General features: G+C 42.9%; 1 protein-coding gene across 1 annotated transcript in view; it reads right to left on the bottom strand.

Annotated features, from left to right (window-relative positions):
* Positions 1-1,346: 1,346 nt before the first annotated feature.
* The window catches only part of SORCS3 (sortilin related VPS10 domain containing receptor 3), a 260,476-nt gene continuing 243,280 nt past the window's right edge, over positions 1,347-18,542 (bottom strand). Inside the window, exons 20-27 of the mRNA XM_056494921.1 lie at positions 18,242-18,375; positions 13,983-14,106; positions 12,113-12,225; positions 10,178-10,309; positions 8,227-8,326; positions 6,148-6,253; positions 1,995-2,155; positions 1,347-1,411 (exon numbers count right to left, since the gene is read on the bottom strand). Of these exons, the coding sequence (XP_056350896.1) occupies positions 1,347-1,411; positions 1,995-2,155; positions 6,148-6,253; positions 8,227-8,326; positions 10,178-10,309; positions 12,113-12,225; positions 13,983-14,106; positions 18,242-18,375 (935 nt within the window). The remainder of the gene's footprint in view (positions 1,412-1,994; positions 2,156-6,147; positions 6,254-8,226; positions 8,327-10,177; positions 10,310-12,112; positions 12,226-13,982; positions 14,107-18,241; positions 18,376-18,542) is intronic.

Raw genomic sequence — 18,542 nt, 5'->3', positions numbered from 1 at the left:
CTCCAAAGAGCAGTCCCTAATCACATATATCATGTTCAGCCAAAATGTACTGCTCTTACACACCCTAAATAGCTCTTCACCTCAGCAGCTTAACTGCAGAAAGCATGACTTCCCCTGGGAATAAAGCTACTGCACCTGCCCCACTGCTGAGCTGAGCTTGCACTGCCTACACCAAGGCCACTGATATTTGCCCACACAGACATGGTGATAATTTCAGGATTCTTTTCCTCATTTTCACTAACAGATGCCACCAAGATCATTCTCAGAAGTGGGTAACAGTAACAGAGATGAATTGATGATAAACATCATTAAAATGTTAATGACAGGCTCATAGTCTGGCCTGCTAATATCTTTTTCTGCTCCATCACAGGAAATGACACCATATATATATGTGTGTGTGTGTAAAAAAAGGCTTGTAGTTATAGCTAGAGAAATAACTCCTCTCTTTATAGAGAGCAGTGTCAGATTGAAATATGACAGACAACTGGAACACTCTTGTAACCAAAGTGTGACAAGTGCTCACCAGGGTCCCTGCTTGGCTGGGGTGTGTGTGTGTGTGTGTGGTTCAGGTTTTCTTTTAAAGATATCTTCTTTTACTAAACATTAAATTATTTCCCAAGAAATAAAAAGCTATGTACATTGTAATTATCTACAGTAGGCCTTCTGCATCCTCGCTATTCACATGCACAGGGTTGGGGCTGCATTCACAAACTCAGCCTTGCTCCTCCACTGCTTGTGCTCCTGTCCCCTCCAGCCAGGCTGCAGTCCAAGCAGACACTCATGTCTGTGTTTGCTCTGATTTTTTTTTTTTTTTCCCCTTTTCTCAGCAGTCAACAGTGCCAGAGGGTGACTGAAATTAAAAGCAATTAAAAGAGGCAGGATCCTGCAAAAAGCTGAGACATGCATGTCACTGGAAAGCGAGGGATGTTGGCTGGTGCAGAGCCTGGTCCAACACCCCAGTCTGAACCCTCTGGCAGGATGAAGCAGCTGATTCATGACTTATTCTGAAAAGGGACAATTTACTTACAACATGTTGCCTAAGGTACAACACCTATCTGTTGGATTTGAATACTTAATTCCCATTGGAATTAAGGAACCTGGCATTCAAATCTCATTGCACGCTCATTCTTTGCTTTTTATTTCTAATCTGATGTGTGTTCCCTAAATATGAAAAACCTCTTCTATTTATGAATGCAGCCCTGGCAAACACAAAAAACCCACCCCATTCCCTCCCAAATAATAATAATGACATATAACTCTTTCTTTTTTCATAATAATAATAATTATAACAATAATAATTACAAATAAAAAGTCAGAAACGCTGTAGACCAAGTGGATTCTCAGTATTAAACACTAGTGCAGTTGGGGATTTCCTTTGTGCTTTCACTGTTGGCAATTGTTGAGATGCTTCCTGTGGAGGAGAAAATGGAGAAGAGAATCAGTGCAGTGGCTTCAAAGTTTGGTCTATATTGCTTCTCACTCTTCTTTAGGATGTGGTAGTGTAAGTGCAAAGACAGAAAAGATGTTTAAAAATAACACATTCTTTTATGTGTTTGAATAAGCAGGGAGCATGCAGAAAACTCAATTATTACAGCTCAGCTGACCAGCAGTAAACTCATTAAGCTCTTAGGGACATATTTGCTTGTAATCATAGCACACCACACAAGAGTGTGAGCCTGGCCCAGCTGATTCTTCTGAGGGTGCAGGGGATCTGGCACTCCTCCACAGGAGAGGCAGGTCATGAGCAGGAATAGGTGTGAGCTACAGCTATTACTAACTTTATACCTACTGCTGGTGCCAGGTTCCTACCCTGGCAAAAGCTGAAAAGCTGTAAGAGAAACTCCATTACCCACTGCTGAGAGAGATTTACTCCCTGTCTCAGTGCCTCAGGGCTCTGCTTGTAGCTGGGCTCACAGTCACTGCCTCCCCTAATGCCCAAAAACCAGCACCCTCACCCAGCCTGTGCAGCAGCTCAGCTGGGGGCTGCCTCTCACCCATCACTCGTGTGTCCAGCTCTTTGTCCATCAGCTCCTCAGGGTCTGTGAACTCACTCAGGGTGATTTTGGGGGCATTTTCACTTTGGCTGACAGAGCCAATCATTTCCTGCTCCTTGTCATGCTGAACTTGGGCATAGATGTTAATCCAAGGGATTTTCCTGCATAAGAAAGGAAAATAAGAGGTAACACAGGGATCTTCAGCATGTCATTTATTAATGAGACAAACTAAGCTGAGATCCATCCCAAAAATGCAGCACTGGCAGTGATGCAAAGTATGAGCTTTCAGAATGGTGAAAGTACCACATAGATGTTCCTCTCTGAAGGTGCCCCTCAGCATCCCCTAATTCCAACACCAGCCTAAAGATGCTCCAAATCTCAGGCCATTGTCTTCACACCATGTGCACAAAGGCTCCCCCAGCAGCAAACCTCAGTGTTCTGCCCTTTGAAATGGGAAATCAGGCACACAGTGGGCACTGCACTCAGCTCAGAGAGCAGCAATCAGCTAAGTACAATCAGCTGCAATTGTCAACTCTCTCAGTATTTATTATATGATTAGTGTTGCATTGGAAACCAAAAGTAAAAATCAATTTGGCGCTAGTATCAACTGAGCAAAAAAATTGCTGGGCTTGTTGCTGCTGACAGGCCCACACTGACTCAGAAGAAATTGTCACATCTGAAAGAGTTATAAAGAATTGCTCCTGCCTTGGAGTCAGAAAGGATTTGGACCTCATAACACCCATCCAAAGTCTATTTGTTACCATTCCATTGCAAAAACCAGTTTGTCATGCTATGGATCAAGCCTGCAAGGACTTATTTTTCCTTGCTGCTCAGGAAGCCAAGGAAGTGAAGGGATTATTTCTTCCTCCTCCCAAGCAAAGTTACCTTGACCTGCTAGAATGACATCCTTGAGAGTCAGGTAGACAGATTATGCAAGCCTATACAGACAGGTAGTAATCCCTGCAAGTTTAAAATGAGAGACCTGAAAAGGAATGTGTAAAACATCAGGGGGGCTGCCAGGATTATCTGCACTGCCTCTTGGAAGTTGACTGCTTTTCCTAATACTCTTAGAAAGTCTTCATGCCATGAAGTTCACACTGCTCCAATAAAGAAAATTTGGAGAATATTTTGAGTTCCTTAAAGAACACAGGAGCAAGAGAGAAAGAAGATGTGCTCAAAAGAAGTAATATAAAATGCCACATCTTCTTGCTGATCTCTCTGCTGCTGGATATGGAAATTGCCTCAGCTCTCATGAATTTGGTAGATCTATGCTGATTTTACTCCTATGAAGTCCTGGCCTCAACCAACTTGTGCCAGGACATGTTTGGGATGCTCAGCAGCAGCCAACAGATCTCATTATCTTCTCCCTTTCTCCTACCTTCAAATGTTTAAATATGTCTTAAATGCCACCAGAAGATATAGGAACTACACAAGAAATGAGTGAGAACTAATGCACTCCCATAAGATCTAAGTGTCCAGAATTTGTCTGGAGACATACAGAGACATGAGAACATGCCTGGAGATAGTGGAAGGCTTAGTTCTACTTCCAAAGAATGCAATGGCAGAGCAGTGATCATCTCTGAACTTTGAGTGGAAAGGTGAGAAAAGCTCTTTAGAATTGTGAGGCAGAGTGCCAAGGCACTTCAAAGAGTTAGGGGAAAAAGGAACTGAGAGGGCTGTAGCTCTGTGAATGCATACCCAAATACCTAATCCTGCAGTGCCTCCCAGCACACACACAGGTGGCACAACCACATCACTCTGAGCACACACAGCCCTGCACTGCTGTCCCAGGACACACACATGGGCTGCCCCACCACTGCTCAGCACTCACACACACACCATTGACTGACATATCTCAATCTTCCAGAAAATAAACCACTCTTTTCTGATTATTTCCATACTTTTCCCCTCTTCATTCCTTTCCCACTGGGACCTCTTCAATCAGCATCTCTCTGGCAGCAGTGTTTACATGCCTGCTGAGTCTATAAATTGATGGACTCCTAATAAGGAGTCTGTGTGCAAACCAGCAAAGCACCAAATCTATGAATCTGTAGAATTAAAAAATCATGTCAGCCTATGCTTTCCCCTAACCTTTCCTTGTAAGCAGAAGTTCTGTATTCAGGCTGGGACCACCATTAATCAAAGAAGTACACATGGCTAATGGACCTCTGCATCACTGAGAGCTACAGGAAAGCTTCTGGGTTTGCTCCCCTTTTTCCATTAAGAATCATTACATGCTCTCCCTTCTGCTCCACTGAGCCAGGGGTTTTAGACAGAGCTGAAAAGTTGCTTTCTGTTCTGAAAAATCAAATTGAGAACACTCTGTGTATGACTTATCCTAAACTTTGTCAATTTGATCTGGGTTTTTCCCCTTTGGGACAGAGAGATAAGAGGGGACAGCCAGTTAATAAGCTTCTGGACTAGCAAAACTGATGCTTTAACCACCTTCCTTCTCACTCCCAATCTGTAATACAATCAACTTTCAGACAGAATTTAACAAGGCAGGGTCTCCACAGCCCTAGAGCACAATAAATGGCTGTTATGCTCAAATCTCAGGGTGCTTAAGTAGTACAAGAGTCAGTTTTATGAGCTGTAGTAGCAGAACATGACCCAGAGAGTGCCAAAGCAAAGTGCATTAACAAGCTCCTCACTGTTCTCTGGAAGCTGGAATGTAAAGACTTTTATTCCTGGTAACTGCTGACCACAGGGCCAAGGACATCAGGCCAAACCCAGGAAACCATCTCACCAAGACACAAGGGCAAGCATGCCTTATGCAGGGCTGTACCTGCATTTTGTCACATCTCCCAGGAAGATTTCTTTGCCTTCCTCATCCTACATCTGTGTGGGAGGGTAATCATCAGCTGCCTCCCCAGCACACTATTAAATCCATGCCTTAAACAAATCCCATTCCCCTGGGAAGCTGTATTACACCTCTTAGAAGCAGAGAGAGGATTTCAGGCTGCAAAAGGAGATCGTGCTGAAGGCCTTGAAATCTGTCTGAGCAGAGTCAGGAATTTCCCTGGAAATTGTCCTGGGCCACTGAAGTCAGTGGGAGCTTGATAACAGCAGTGTGCACAGGATCAAGCACTACAGGGAGTGCCACTCACTGATTAGGACAATGGTTAATGCAAGATGGTAGCAAGGAGGGAAACTTTAAACCTGGAGATTACAATAGATACCTGTCTTATCATATAATTTAATTTTGAACATTGCTTGTATCCTACTAATACCTTAGAGAATACTAGCCTTTTCCTGGGGGGCAAAAAAGCTGGAGAAAGCAACATTTAGCTGGAATCTGGACAGGAAAAGCTCTAGTTTTTAATTTAGAGGGACTACTACATCCATAAAGTTTTATTTATTTAATTTTAAGTCAAACTCAGCCTATGTTTCTAACACAGTATTTTGCCACTGGTCAGGATCATGCAGATCATTTTATTCTGTAAGTGCTGTACTGAATGCAAAGCTCCTCCTAAGGAGCCCCATCTGCCTAAAACATTTCCTCAGAAAGCAGACCTTCAGCAAACATGCCATTCTTATCACATATTCTGTTTCACAGCTTGCAGCAGCCAAGTGCCATGGGCCAGACCTGGTCCTGCCTGCTGTCTGGAAGCAAAAGGTTTATATTAACATCTGTCAAATTAAACCTTGGCACATATTCCCAAAGGCATTCTGATGCTTTACACAAATTTTTCTGGCTTTAAGTCTCCTACCTTTAACATAAACACACCTGTTCCTCTGCAAGATTAACCTATTCACTTTGCAAGATACAAATGAGATGCTGCTGCACCAAGGCAGCTGGGCAGGTGGGTACAGACTGTGTGGAGTCATCCATCCATCATGTGGTTTTTGACTGAGCCTGCTTTGTGTATCTCAGTACTCAGTGAGCACAAAGGTTCCCATTTCTGGGCTGTGCTTTAAATGCACCTGCTGAAGCAGAAGATGATTTCTGAGCTCTTGGTGAAGTTTTGGAGCATCAGCTTTGTGGTGAAACAGCAGCAGATGATTTTCTCTCTAAGTATCAGAAATAGGGAACTACATTCACCTAAGCCTGAGGCCACCACAGTTCACATTTGCAATTCAGGCACAGCTCTGCCAAGGTTTCCTCTAAACCACCCCGAGTCTCTTCCTCCCATCCCAACGTTTTTCAACTTACCTCTTGAATTTGTAGATTAAAAAAACAGCCAGGCCCACAAACACCACTGACAACAACATCAGCATGGCTGAGCTGCTGTGACCCGAGCTGGAGTCCACAAGGGGTGCTGCAGGAGGAAAGGCAAAGCATTACATCAGTGGGATATTACAAGGAAACACCTCAGCTACCAAGAGCTGAGCTCAACTCTGCCTTTGTCACATCTGCTTTATCACTGCTGCATGGTGCATGCTGGTTTTGGCAAGACCCATCAGCAGGAAACAAATTGGTTCTCCTGTCCTTCAGAAGGCAGGGCCCTTTTCCAAGCCAGTGCAGTCCAACATCCCTGAGTGAAAGGCACAGCCAGCCAGGCTTAGCTGAATGCCCAATCACTCCTCTATTAACACTCTGGGCTATTACTTTCCAGGTTTTTCCAGGTACTAGAGTGGAAATGAATTTTATGAAGCATGGCTTAATACATATCTATTCCCCTTTGGAGATGATACCTTAGAGCATCAATGAACAGCACAACTCCCACCTTCCAAGGATATTCATCTATCTCACATGTTACAGGGATCTACTCTTGTGATAAGCCTCAAGGTTCATCCTTGTATAGGACCTTAGAGACTTTTAAATTGAGTCAGTTTTCATAATGTGGAGGAGCCCAAAGCAATAATCCTGGATCCAAGCACACAATACATTATAATATTTTGGAGATTTTGATCCTTGACATTTTGGCAGCCTAAATAAAGTATATTCCTATACCTTGTTTATGCAGCTGTTCCAAGAGCTCATCAGAGCACACCATCTTAATGGCCTGAGCACTGTGCTGAGATCAAGTGTCTGATGAGAAGTCTCTAATGATGCACAAATGATTATAAGTAGCAGCTGAGTGTTTCTCGTTTTGCATAAATATTTGGCTTTGGTGCTTTACTATTCTCTATTCTTTTTCCATCACCCTGAAGTTAGGGACAAAGTCATGCAAATAGAGTCAGTTCTGATTTCACTGTCAAATTTCCACACCTAGCAGTCTGATCCTGCCAGTATTCTGCTGCTAACACTTCTGGCTCTTTTGTGGGAAAGAGATTTCATCCAAGTCAAAACACTATGGGAATGGTCATGAAACAAATACAGCACCTGCATTGGAGAGAGTGCAAGAATAGCTGCAAAACATAATTTAAATGCAGTGCCTTGCTAGAACCAAGGCAGAATCTGGAGAACTACTCCTGTTAGCATCTGACTCACATACCAAAGGAGCAGTGAGAGAGTGAAAGTAAAAAGGCATTACCTGTAGGAAAGGTCATGAGCCTTGATTTAGCCCAGCTCTTGGCTCTCTGAGGAGAAGCTGAAGTGCATTACTGTGGGATATGAATCCCAAGCTTTCAGAAAGGCTATCAGCAAGGGCACTTGCACAAGATCCCACACTTCAGACAATTGCAAGGGCAGTCATAAAAGGTAAGGGCAAAAAATAAATCCATCACCTTCTCTATAACCATCACTATTTCATCAATAGCTGAGACCTTCACACTAGGCTGGTTTAAAGTAAAGGGAGTGACAAAGCTTAAAGTGATTCTTCATTACTTTGTGCAAAAATGGAGATAGGTAGTGTTGAAATTTAAATAAGTTCTAATTTTTGGAAGTCAGTATTCAGGCAATATTCCCTATAAGAGGCTTCAATCTTTTCCTGAGTACTTTGCCCCTTTAAAGCTTCTTAGCCAGTCACAATAGTAACAAGCCCTTTGCTAGAGGATTTGTTCCAACATCCATGAAACTTAGCAATATCCCACTGAATTCCACAGGTGCTCAATAAGGACTTAATAGAACACCATTCACCTGGTTTTCTAAAACACTTGAAAAACACCAATGCACTTGTTAATTAAGCCACAGGGAACTCTTACAAGGTCCTTTTATACTTGTACAAACTAGAGCATGAAGATGCCCCTGATGGGTTGGTTTCAACACTTCTGCTTCTACCAAAAAGTCTCAATTGGCACATAGCCCAGTGGCACATGCCAAATGTGAGTGCTCTGATGTAAACTGATTCTCCTGGGGTTGTCTGCAGCCTCAGGAGAACCACAGCTGTGCCTTTGACTCCACACTCACCCAATGTTAACTGAGTAACATACACAACCACTTCAACACCAGGCTTCAGCTCAAACTGGACCAGGTTCTGGTTGAGAGCATTAAAAAGGATTTCTACCACCTGATGAAATAAGAAGAGATACAACAGTTACAGTATAGAAGATGGCAAAGTCTGCAGGACATTCAGGAATTCACAAAGCCCATGAATAGTGGCTGACATCTCTTACTGGCTTCAGCAGGGTCTGAGGAAGTGGAGATAAATGAACACGTGCTTTAGGTGGAACTGGATGTCATGGCATGTAAGCCTCCCTTACAGAACTTATAAGACTCTCATTATTATCTCCCTCCTGGGAAGCAAACTTAGGTTAGCAATTTTTTTTTTTTCTTTTTTGGGGGGCTATGGGAAGAGAGAAAATAACTAAAGACATTTTCACCTTCCACAATATCCTCTGAGTTTGATGAAATGCATTTGGAAATCACTGACATATTGACCTTTCATTGGTGGATAATGAAACTAAACCAGGCAGTCCAGACCTGCATTTCTTTATTCCCATTGATCCTGTCATGTAGCTTCTATTCAAACAGACTGTTGGGGATGAGACAATCCAGTTTAGGTCAATGGAAAATTTGCCATATTTCTCCTTCACTTAGAAAAGGGGCCTTGGACTGGATGGATGTACTGGAATTGCTGAGCTGGGAGATCAGCAACCCAGCTCTGATGTGTTATTTGGCTGCCCCAGAGCACATACTCAGCACATCAGTTTGTTAATGCCTGATCTCCATCGAGCAGCTCTGATGGACAGGGCACAGCTATGAGCAGTTCTAATGACCCACTCTCCAGGCAGAGCTCCTCAAGCAGAAGGCAACAACAGGTGCCAAAGCACAACTCAGTAGATTGTCAACTAAAATTAGAGTACTAGAGCCTCATAGTTAGTTAGTCAAAAATCTAATTGAGATGTCAGCATAACACTGATATGTGAAATATTAACACAACAGCTTGTTCAGGACTTTTAATACTGGTAGATCTGAATACTGAGCAGGACAGAAATTACTCCAAGACAATCCCTCCAAAAAGGCTTTCAAACCTTCCCTCCTCAATGCATCTTCCTGCACACTGACCACCATAAATTTCAGAGACCAGCCCTGATAACTTCCTAGGACAAAGGAACTACTCTGCAGGGATTGACTTTACTTAAGGAGTGACAAGAACCTCCCCTGCATTCACCAGTCCTCTGAATAATTTAATGTTCAATCCAAACTTCCAAGAGTTACTTGGCAATGGGCTCACACATAGTTTGCACAGTGTGAAAATGCTGCATACAAGAACATTAGCTGGAGCCAAGCAGCCTTTCCAGCAGTACTTCACTCCTTTGCCTTTACAGACCTGATTTAATCACTTGGTAATTCTAACATGAAAGCTTCAGCAGCCTAGTGCTGTTGTTCTTTCCTTGCCTGCATATCACTGTTGCTATACATCACTGTAATTACCTATTTATCTAAATGGATGGATATTGTAACTTCCAAATATAGTTTGCACAGGCCGTTCACTGCTGCAGAAGAAAAAAAAAAAAGAGGTCTTGTTTCAGTGATCTATGAGCTGAAGAGTCTGATTTATTTTTAGTAAACCTCAGTATATTATCTTGCTGCTTTGGCCTCCCTTTATTAGCATTCCTCCAGGGAGTAGAGGGAGTACATATTCAAGGTTCCTTTGGCCATAACTACTGTAAGAAGGACACTCCACTGATTTAGGGAGAATCTCTGCTACTGGTAGACTGTGACATATCTCAGTGAGGTATTAGAAAATCCTGGTTTTCCTCTGAAAATAATTTTCTTTAATGCCATAAACTATACTGCCACAGTCCCAGATGCATCCATTTCCACCACACTTATTGTAAGTACTTCCAAAGCTTCAGGGGCCCATCTGCAAACAATATGACAGGAATAAATGTTCCATGAATCCTTCTTTCCTTACTTGCTCCAGATCAGCCTCACTGCTTTTCCTCCTCTCTGTTGTGTTTTTGTGGGGCAGTATGAAGAGTTCAGCAGAAGTAGGCAGCCCAGGGAACACAGCTACCAGGATCTGTTCATCAGGGATACCAGTCACCTAGAAGAGAAGTAAAAAGGAGATCTCTAGCTGCTATTTTATTACTTATGTTTCCATTCACTTCCAGAAATGGCATTCCCATCAAGTTGTTATTTTCCAGTTCCACTGCAGGTGTTGTGGTCCTAATGAGCTGTTCTGCCTGTTTGGTGGGTCAGAAATTGAGCTTCTGCTAAAGATAAATTCTACTTCCTTCCTAGAAGTGAATGAGGGCTTGACAACACCTCTGGACTCAAAGATCTCAACCCAAAGTGCAAACTAGCATGTCTCCAGATCTGAATGTTCCATATAGTCCTCCTTGCTACAAAAGAGTAACTGACCCAAAGCCAGATCCAGAGATCTGTCTCAGAGCAACGACTGATAAATGTGCAATTAACAGGACAATATGAAGCAAAGTGTCTGCAATCACCTTCCATTATCAGGCTGTGGGATCCACATTTCCACCCATGAACAGCAATGTCCCCAGAGGGACACTTTGCTCCTGGGGCTGATTTGCTCCTGGTCAGGAGGGCTGTGCCAGGAGCTGCTCAGTTTGCTGTCACTGCTGCCTTCTGCAATACCCTCCCACTGAGGCTGCTGCCCTCCCTCCCCAAACCCACCTGCATCCTCAGCAGGGAGGGAGCCCCCCTCCCTCAGAACTGCTCTGCCACACGAGCTCCATCAGCTCCATCAGCCCTCTGGTCCCACCCCACCTCAAACTCCACGGTCTGAAATGTTCCAGTGGGGCCACCCATTCCTGGTGGGATATACAAGCAAGCACTTCCACAAGATTGCCACTGCTCTCTGTAACCGTTCATAGTACCAGCTAATTAATTATTTTGGTCCTGCAAGCTTGCCTCTGAATACAGTAAAAGGGAAAAACAGTTTAAAAAAATAAACTTAGCATTTTTTCAGGATGGAAAAACAATCAAGGAAACCCATAAATGGTGAATTTTGAGTGGGCTGCAGATGAGAAAAGCTGAGCAGGAATGTACTTTCCCAGTAAAAATAATCAGCCTCCATTTCTAAGAACAGCTGTAGCTAAAGCAAAAAAAACCCCAACAAGATACATTTTTGGTAGAATGCAAAACCCACAAAAGCTTGTCTAAATCTAGCTCCTAATTTCATACCAAACTGAAGTCCCTATTTGATATCATAAGTTATTCTGTCCCATTTCCTGCAAGAATATGAGTACTAGTTTACATATTCTAATTAATCCCAAAGGAAGATTCAGTATCTTCCACCTACAGAAGTCTCTCTTTATGCTATATTTTAAAGGTAAGTTTATTTTCCCTTTGAATCCTCATTTTTTGCCCCAGTTGGAAAGGAAGTAGAGCTTTAAAATGTTCACCAGTTGCTACACTTAGCTGCATGTGGAACTCCTGAAATGAGATAAAAATATCTTCCTCATGGATCCAGAATACTACAATGTGTTTCTTCTGGGATGAAGTGGATCAGCTCTTTAACAACACACAGTAACACTAATCAAATATTTGGAATAGAAACCAGTGCATACTGTCATATCAGCTTGGAAAAATAAGAATAATGATGATACTATTAAAATCTAGAATTTGCAAAATCCTCAGGGATATCAAAAGCTGAAAAGCACACAGAAACACTAATAAAAGTAATTGTAATATTTCCACAAAATCAGCCATACAGATTGGCTCTGTAAAATGATCCAGCATATTAAGAAGCTTTTAATTGATTTTTAATGACAGTGTCATCACTGCTGTGTTTACCCATTCTTTTAAGCTAGCATGTCAAGGAAGTGTATGTTTTAACAGCCTAGTCAATGTTAGTATAGACAAGGAAACAGATGCTCACCTGTGCTAGTGCTCTCTTGATGACTTTGCCAACATCTTGTCTCCACTCAGGGATGTCAGGGTTATAGTAGTCCAAGTTGGGAGAAAATGACAGAAGCTGAGATTGGAAATACTCTGGAACAGAAAAAGTATTTATGAGAAGGTTAAATGGGCAGTGCTTAGGGTGCAGACAAGGGTGCAGAAGACAACAGGAGGACCATAAACATCATAAAGCAAGGGAGTGAGAAAAGGCTGAAGGAGGAAAAAGGCAGCTAGCACTAAGCAGGACAGAGAGCTTGCAAGGAAAGAATGCTCATAATTGTACTTATAATGGACATTTTGACCTAATGCCAACTTCTGGCTTTCCCCAGAGAAACAAAGCAAGAATGAGAGAGGTGAGAGGATACCCTCATGATGCCTCTGGGCTCTGTAATTTTGTCACTCAGCTTCAGATTCTGCTTACAAGAAGGTTCACCAGCAAACAAAGCAGCACCTGGCTGAAATTTGGAAGGCCTGTCTGCACAACTGCAGAACAAACAATTGCTTTAAGTAATGTTTTCTGTCTACCCTCCTGGAGGGAAACCTGGAGTGGTTAATTCCCCAACAAAGGGGAACCAGTGGTGCTAATGATTGGCTCATCAAGCCACACACAGCACTGGATAGCACTATTTGGACTGGATCCAAATGGGTCAATTTCTCTTTGTGACAGAACCCAAAACTTTGGATCTTCTAAACAGAATGGCAAAATTTCTTCCAAGGTATTTAAAAACAGAGTGACGAACTCTCTGTGAGACCTACTGGGAATAAAGATAAAGATCACTTGTGGGTATCACTCTTAAATATATTTGATTCAGGTTTATTCCAGAAACTAGTGGAAGGATGGAAATTTCCATGAAGTAAACACTGCATTTTGCAGTGCTCAAAATTATGAAGTAGAAGGTTCCTAATATTTGATAATAGCAAGCCAAGGTATTACTAAATCACATTAACAAATTATTAAAGCCTATTGCATTTCATGGCCAGACAATCAATAAATATCTATTTAGCTGCTGTTAATCTGAGTACAGAGCAGGACATTTATCTGTATTTAATTACTGAAATAAGACACACACCGTGCAACTACACACTGCTGAGCTTCAAAGTAGCCCAAGTTACTCGAAGCCCAGGTTTCTCAATAAAACTTGAAGTCCAAAAAAAAAGCTTGTCCTCAAATGCTGGATAAGGAAAATAAAGACTGGCCCAGGGCAGAAATTATTCTAAGCTGCTGAGAGAGCCCTTTCACCCAGGACTTATCAAGCCCCAAACAGGGTAAGCTCTGTTATTTGCCAAAGGGTGCTTTTTGAAACCTGTGACATGCAGATATGGCCAGAAGATATCAACCATTACCCATGGGGAAGTCCAGTGGGCACACTCAGACCTCCAGCTGTGAAAGATGGGCAGTGATACCAACAACAGAGTCCTGTCCTCTTTTCCAGCCCCCTCCTGACCCCTGTCAGTCACTGACAGAGACACCACTTGCATTCAGATCACCTAAATGATGCACTGTGACCATTTCCTTCCACAGCTGGGAAGATGAAGGAAGGCAGTCTGGTTCAAGTGGTTTTTATTTCTGGGAGTTCCCTGTCTGGGTGTAGAGACAGATCAACAGAACAGGAGAGAGACACCAACCACCTTATTAATGCTGAGGTTGTAAATTTATAAATTTATAAATGGGGGTTATCTGCCCCATTCCATTCACTTCTGTACTTTGTCATCATGACATATGTGAGCTATTTTGTCACCAGAGGTTTGCCTTCAGAGTTCCTCCAGGCATTACCAACTGCTAGAGTTCATTCTGGCTCAGCAGCGATTGCCCTTCACCCCTGAGATGCGATAGCAGAAGGCTGAGGTACCATGCACAGCGACCTCCTTGGTGTCCTGGATGAGGGTGCTGCCCCCAGCGACCTGCACGGTGACAGTGTTCATCCCCTGCACTGCGAACGTGTGCGAGATGCTGCTCTCCAGGGTGATGAGGGGCTGCAGGAGACAAACACAAAGCACAGGGTCAAAATCAGGGTGAGGCTGACTCAGGATCACAGCTTGCACCTGATTCATCCCCCAGGCAACAGCAGCCCTGCCCCTTGGTAAGGTGAGGTGCTGTGAATTTGCACGTCCTGCTGGGGTTCAGACACCCTCCTGTGAGCAGAGTCCCAGGCAGAGGTTTCTCTCATTGCAGTAAATGAGATATTCCTCCACTGAACTGCACCCATCATTGTATGGACTCCTCAGCAGAGCACATCAGCAGCTGCAGAATCAGTGCAGTAGAATGCAGCACTGTGCACACACACCCAGCTCAGCTGCTGTATTTGCTGTACAAAACCCAACCTCAATTTGAAAATAAACCAAAGTTACAGATGCTTCTTCAAACAGTCCATATTGCTCAGATTCAGGGCCAGCCTTTGCTTTTATGAGCACAAATCCATTTATGTCTCACAGAGCATCACTGCTCAGGTCAGAGTGAGGACATCCAGCACTGCCCTGTCCATGCTCTGAGTCTGTAACAAGCTGCAACCACAGGCTGGCAAACTGTGCCAGCCAGGCTGAAAGCATGGCATCATTCCTGCTGACAGTGCTGACTGAATGTGGCTGAGGAAGGCATCCTCACTGGAGCAGCCCATGGGAAGGGCCCACACTGAAGAAATTAATGGAAAACCATCTCCCATGGGAGGGACTCCATCCCAATAGCAGGGGAAGAGTGGGAGGTGTCTTCCCCCTGAGGAGGAAGCACTGGAAGAGACAACAAGTGATTAACTGATCACAGCCCCCATTCCCTGTCTCCCTGCACTGCTGGTGAAGGGGGAGGCAGAGAATTCAGGAGTGAAATTTAGCCTGCAAAGAAAGGAAAGATGTGGGAAGGTGTTTAAAGATTTGGTTTTATTTCTCATTATCCTACTCTGATCTGATTGATAATGAATTACACTAAAATCACAAAGTCAAGGCTGGTTTTTTTTAAATTGTAATCAGTGGTATTTCTCTGTCATTATTGTGACCTGGCATTGTTATATTTTATATATCTTGCCCATGTGAGGAGGGGAATGATAGACTGGCTTTAGTGGGCAGCTGGTGTCCACTAAAGCAGGGTCGACCCACCACAACTGAAAATCAAAGGTCCAGCCCTCAGAGTGCCACTGATCTGACAGCTGGTCTACAGAAATAACTCTTTATTTACAGAGACTACAAAGATGGAAATGGTGATACGAATCTCCATTGCAAAAGCACACAGAGGTCTAAGAGAACAGATAAAGCCATTGTACCATTGCTGTTGTCCCTTCAGTACACTGCCAGTTGGTTTTCAGAGGAAAACTTCTAAACTTTCACCTTCCAGCTCTCACACTTTATCTCATCAGGCTGCCAGCCTGACTGCACTTCACAACAGTGGTCACTTCATAGCCAAGTCAAAATCTCCACCTGCACAGGCCAGACTGGCAAACACATTTCTCTCTGTCTAGAACACCACCTTCCTCAGACCCCCTCATCCACTGAGCTGAAAAAGCAGTGAAAAACAAAAAGTCTTATCACATGGCACACACAGTCCAAGGGCACCAGCTTGTGCCAGCCCTGGAGGCCCAGCTAACATTTACTGAGAGATACACAGACCCTGGAGAAGCTGAATGGGCCTCTGTCAAACTGCAGTGCTATCAGCAATCCTCCTGGGGGTTACAGGCTGTGCTTCTGTGAAAAGGCAGATAAGAGGATGCAGTCTGGCCTTTAAAATTACATTTTTTTCCTTTTTGTATATGTGTATGCTGGACATTCCATTATCATGGATGATTTCACCTCCATCATGGAGTTTTAATATCCAGCCAACTCCTTAATTTTAATTCAAGAACCAAGACCTGGAAACTAACTCTAAATTAAATCAAGTAGTTTAAGGTTCATTTGCTCAAACCTATTAGACACCTGGATACATTTATTAAACTGGACCTGTGTTAATCCAGGCAAACTGGCCTTTGGGCATATTGCAAAAATCAGTACAGTAGAAATTCAGTACAGGAGTTTCAGCAGGGTGGGGAGAGCAGTAGAAGAGTCTCAGCCTGGTCATTTGAGTCTAAGAAAATGTTCTCCCATGCAGCAGCACAGAGAAAGAGACTGCACAGTGACACATCTGGCTCTGCCTGGGATGGCTATGGGCTGAACAGGAAAAGAAACTGCAGTCCCTCAGCATGGAAATAAAATATATCATCTAATAATACCAGTCACAATATTACACACCTCATCTTTTAATTCAGTGTCCCCATCTTCCACCTCTACTCAGAACACCAGTTTACTCATGAGTGGGCACAGAGAAGGATCTGACAATACACTAAACATCCCAGGAGGAATTTTGATGTGATACAGACTGCTCTTCTGAGAAAAGGTGGCTGATACAGTTATGTCTATATCTCTTGCCAGAGTTAAAGTGGATTCCATGAGGTAGCTGGAGATAATGCTTTGCAGAGATTGAAGAGTGCTCTGGGTCTGAGGTTCAGACACAGGTAAGTGGCACTGTGCTCACTCCTCCATATTTCAGCAATGTGTACAATCATGCCAAGGTGCCACAGGACCAGCCACTCCAAGTGCAGTTATGTCCAAAGTACCCATCCCAAACACATCCACATCTGCCTGTACTCTGCTGCCTGTGGGTCTGAAATTTAAGCTAGAAGTTGAAATAAATCAGATTCCCAACCCAGAAGTAAGCACTGTGAAAACTGTGTGGAAATCTTCAGCAAACACTGATGCTTTGTGCTACCTTTTCTAGATTGCCTTCTATTTCAAAAAATCTTTTTTAAGGCCCTATTCACAATCAACTTCTATAGTAAGGATAAAAACAGTGGCAGGAAAACTGTGCTGGAGGGCTTAAGCAGATGATCAAGTTACCAGTACTTGAATTGTCTCAGATGTACTTGAATGGTTCTCTGTGTGTGAGCACTGAGCCAAAAATATCTGAATTGTAATGTGATTTTGCATGCCTGTATTTCAATGCAGTATAAACTGTTACCTGGAATTACCTGGTACTTGCTGGATGTGCATATGTGGGTGGTTGCCATAGTTCAGCTAGGGCACAGCAACTTGCCAAATTACAGTAAATTGTTTTTGCTCCTGAGCTCTTCCACAAAAATCAGCAAGTTCTTACAGTGAGCTTCCTAACTGGATGGAAAATCCCAGTAGAAGCAGCACTTACTGTTTTTATTTTGCTTCTCCTGGTATAGTTGGTAGCTAGGGTAAGAGGTTAAAACTAAGCAGCTTTGTCAAAGAGAAAACAAAATACTCATGTTGTCTATTTCTTATCTCAAGTTCCATATTTCATGTAAAATCCATTTTTCTTTCTTCTGGGACCTCACCTCAGTGCACACCTTCAATTGCAAATGTAGACGATGATGTAACTTAAACTGCTTTTGTAAATAACAGCAGAAACTAACAGCTAATAACAGCTGTACATTTCACAGCTGTGAGGATGGAGAACAGTGCCCGTCTCACTTCTAAAGCCTACAATAAAAACTGTAGCTAATGGGCAATCCTGCTCTCTTCATTTAAAAGCACTTGTATTAAAACTTGTATTTTCGCATACTTTAACTATTGCTAAAAAAGCTCATTATAATGCCTACAGCTACAACACACATAATTTGAAAATTCACTACAAAGAAGTCTCATCTCCCTCTCTAACACAGCCAAACTCTTCAGCTTGAAATTCTAGAATACAACTGTTTATTTGAACACCAAGAGCTGTAAAGTACTGTGCTGGAATCCAGCATTATGTACTGCACACTGGCACATAATGGAAACCCCCCTGGTTATTTGAACACCAGCAGTTTTTAAACACTGTGTTGAAAGCCAGCATTATCCACACATAGTTCAGTTAAGTTGCAAGTGAACACTGGTAATAACAGTGGTCTTCAAATCTCAGTAGGGCTGATAACAACCAGATGGAGAAAGTAATGACTCCTAAGAACAGCACAAGACAGAAGGAAATAAATTCACAAAGGGTGAAGTTCAGATAATGACAACCCTTTCCCAACAAGTTAAAAACTAAAACACAAAACAGACAAAGGCAAGAAGTTTTTGAAAGAGCTGAGAGTTCCCTGACTATTGTGACAAGCTTAGGAAGAAAAAATGAGCCAAAGGGTATCTGTACCTTGGTGCTGTTGCCAAACCACCAGAAGTAGGTAAGTGTGCCTGCCTGGCTGGGCCAAACCACTGCAGAAATGTTGACATCCTTATTTCTGATGGCAACAAAGGGGACACTCAGATGGACGTGCTCCACTGGACCTGTGGGAAGAGAGTTCATTATGAAAGGCTTTGAGTTAAATCCTCCCTGCACAGTTGTGAACAGCAAGGATCTTTCCTTTAAATAAATCAAAAGTCCTGTGTCAGCAGTGAGAGTCTAGCTTAGAAATAAAAGAGAATTTCAGCAGTCAATGAACAACAGAAAAAGA

The sequence above is a fragment of the Oenanthe melanoleuca genome, chromosome 6 (genome assembly GCF_029582105.1).
Source record: "Oenanthe melanoleuca isolate GR-GAL-2019-014 chromosome 6, OMel1.0, whole genome shotgun sequence".
NCBI classification, from domain to species: Eukaryota; Metazoa; Chordata; class Aves; order Passeriformes; family Muscicapidae; genus Oenanthe; species Oenanthe melanoleuca.
This window is presented reverse-complemented; position numbering and strand designations above follow the sequence as displayed.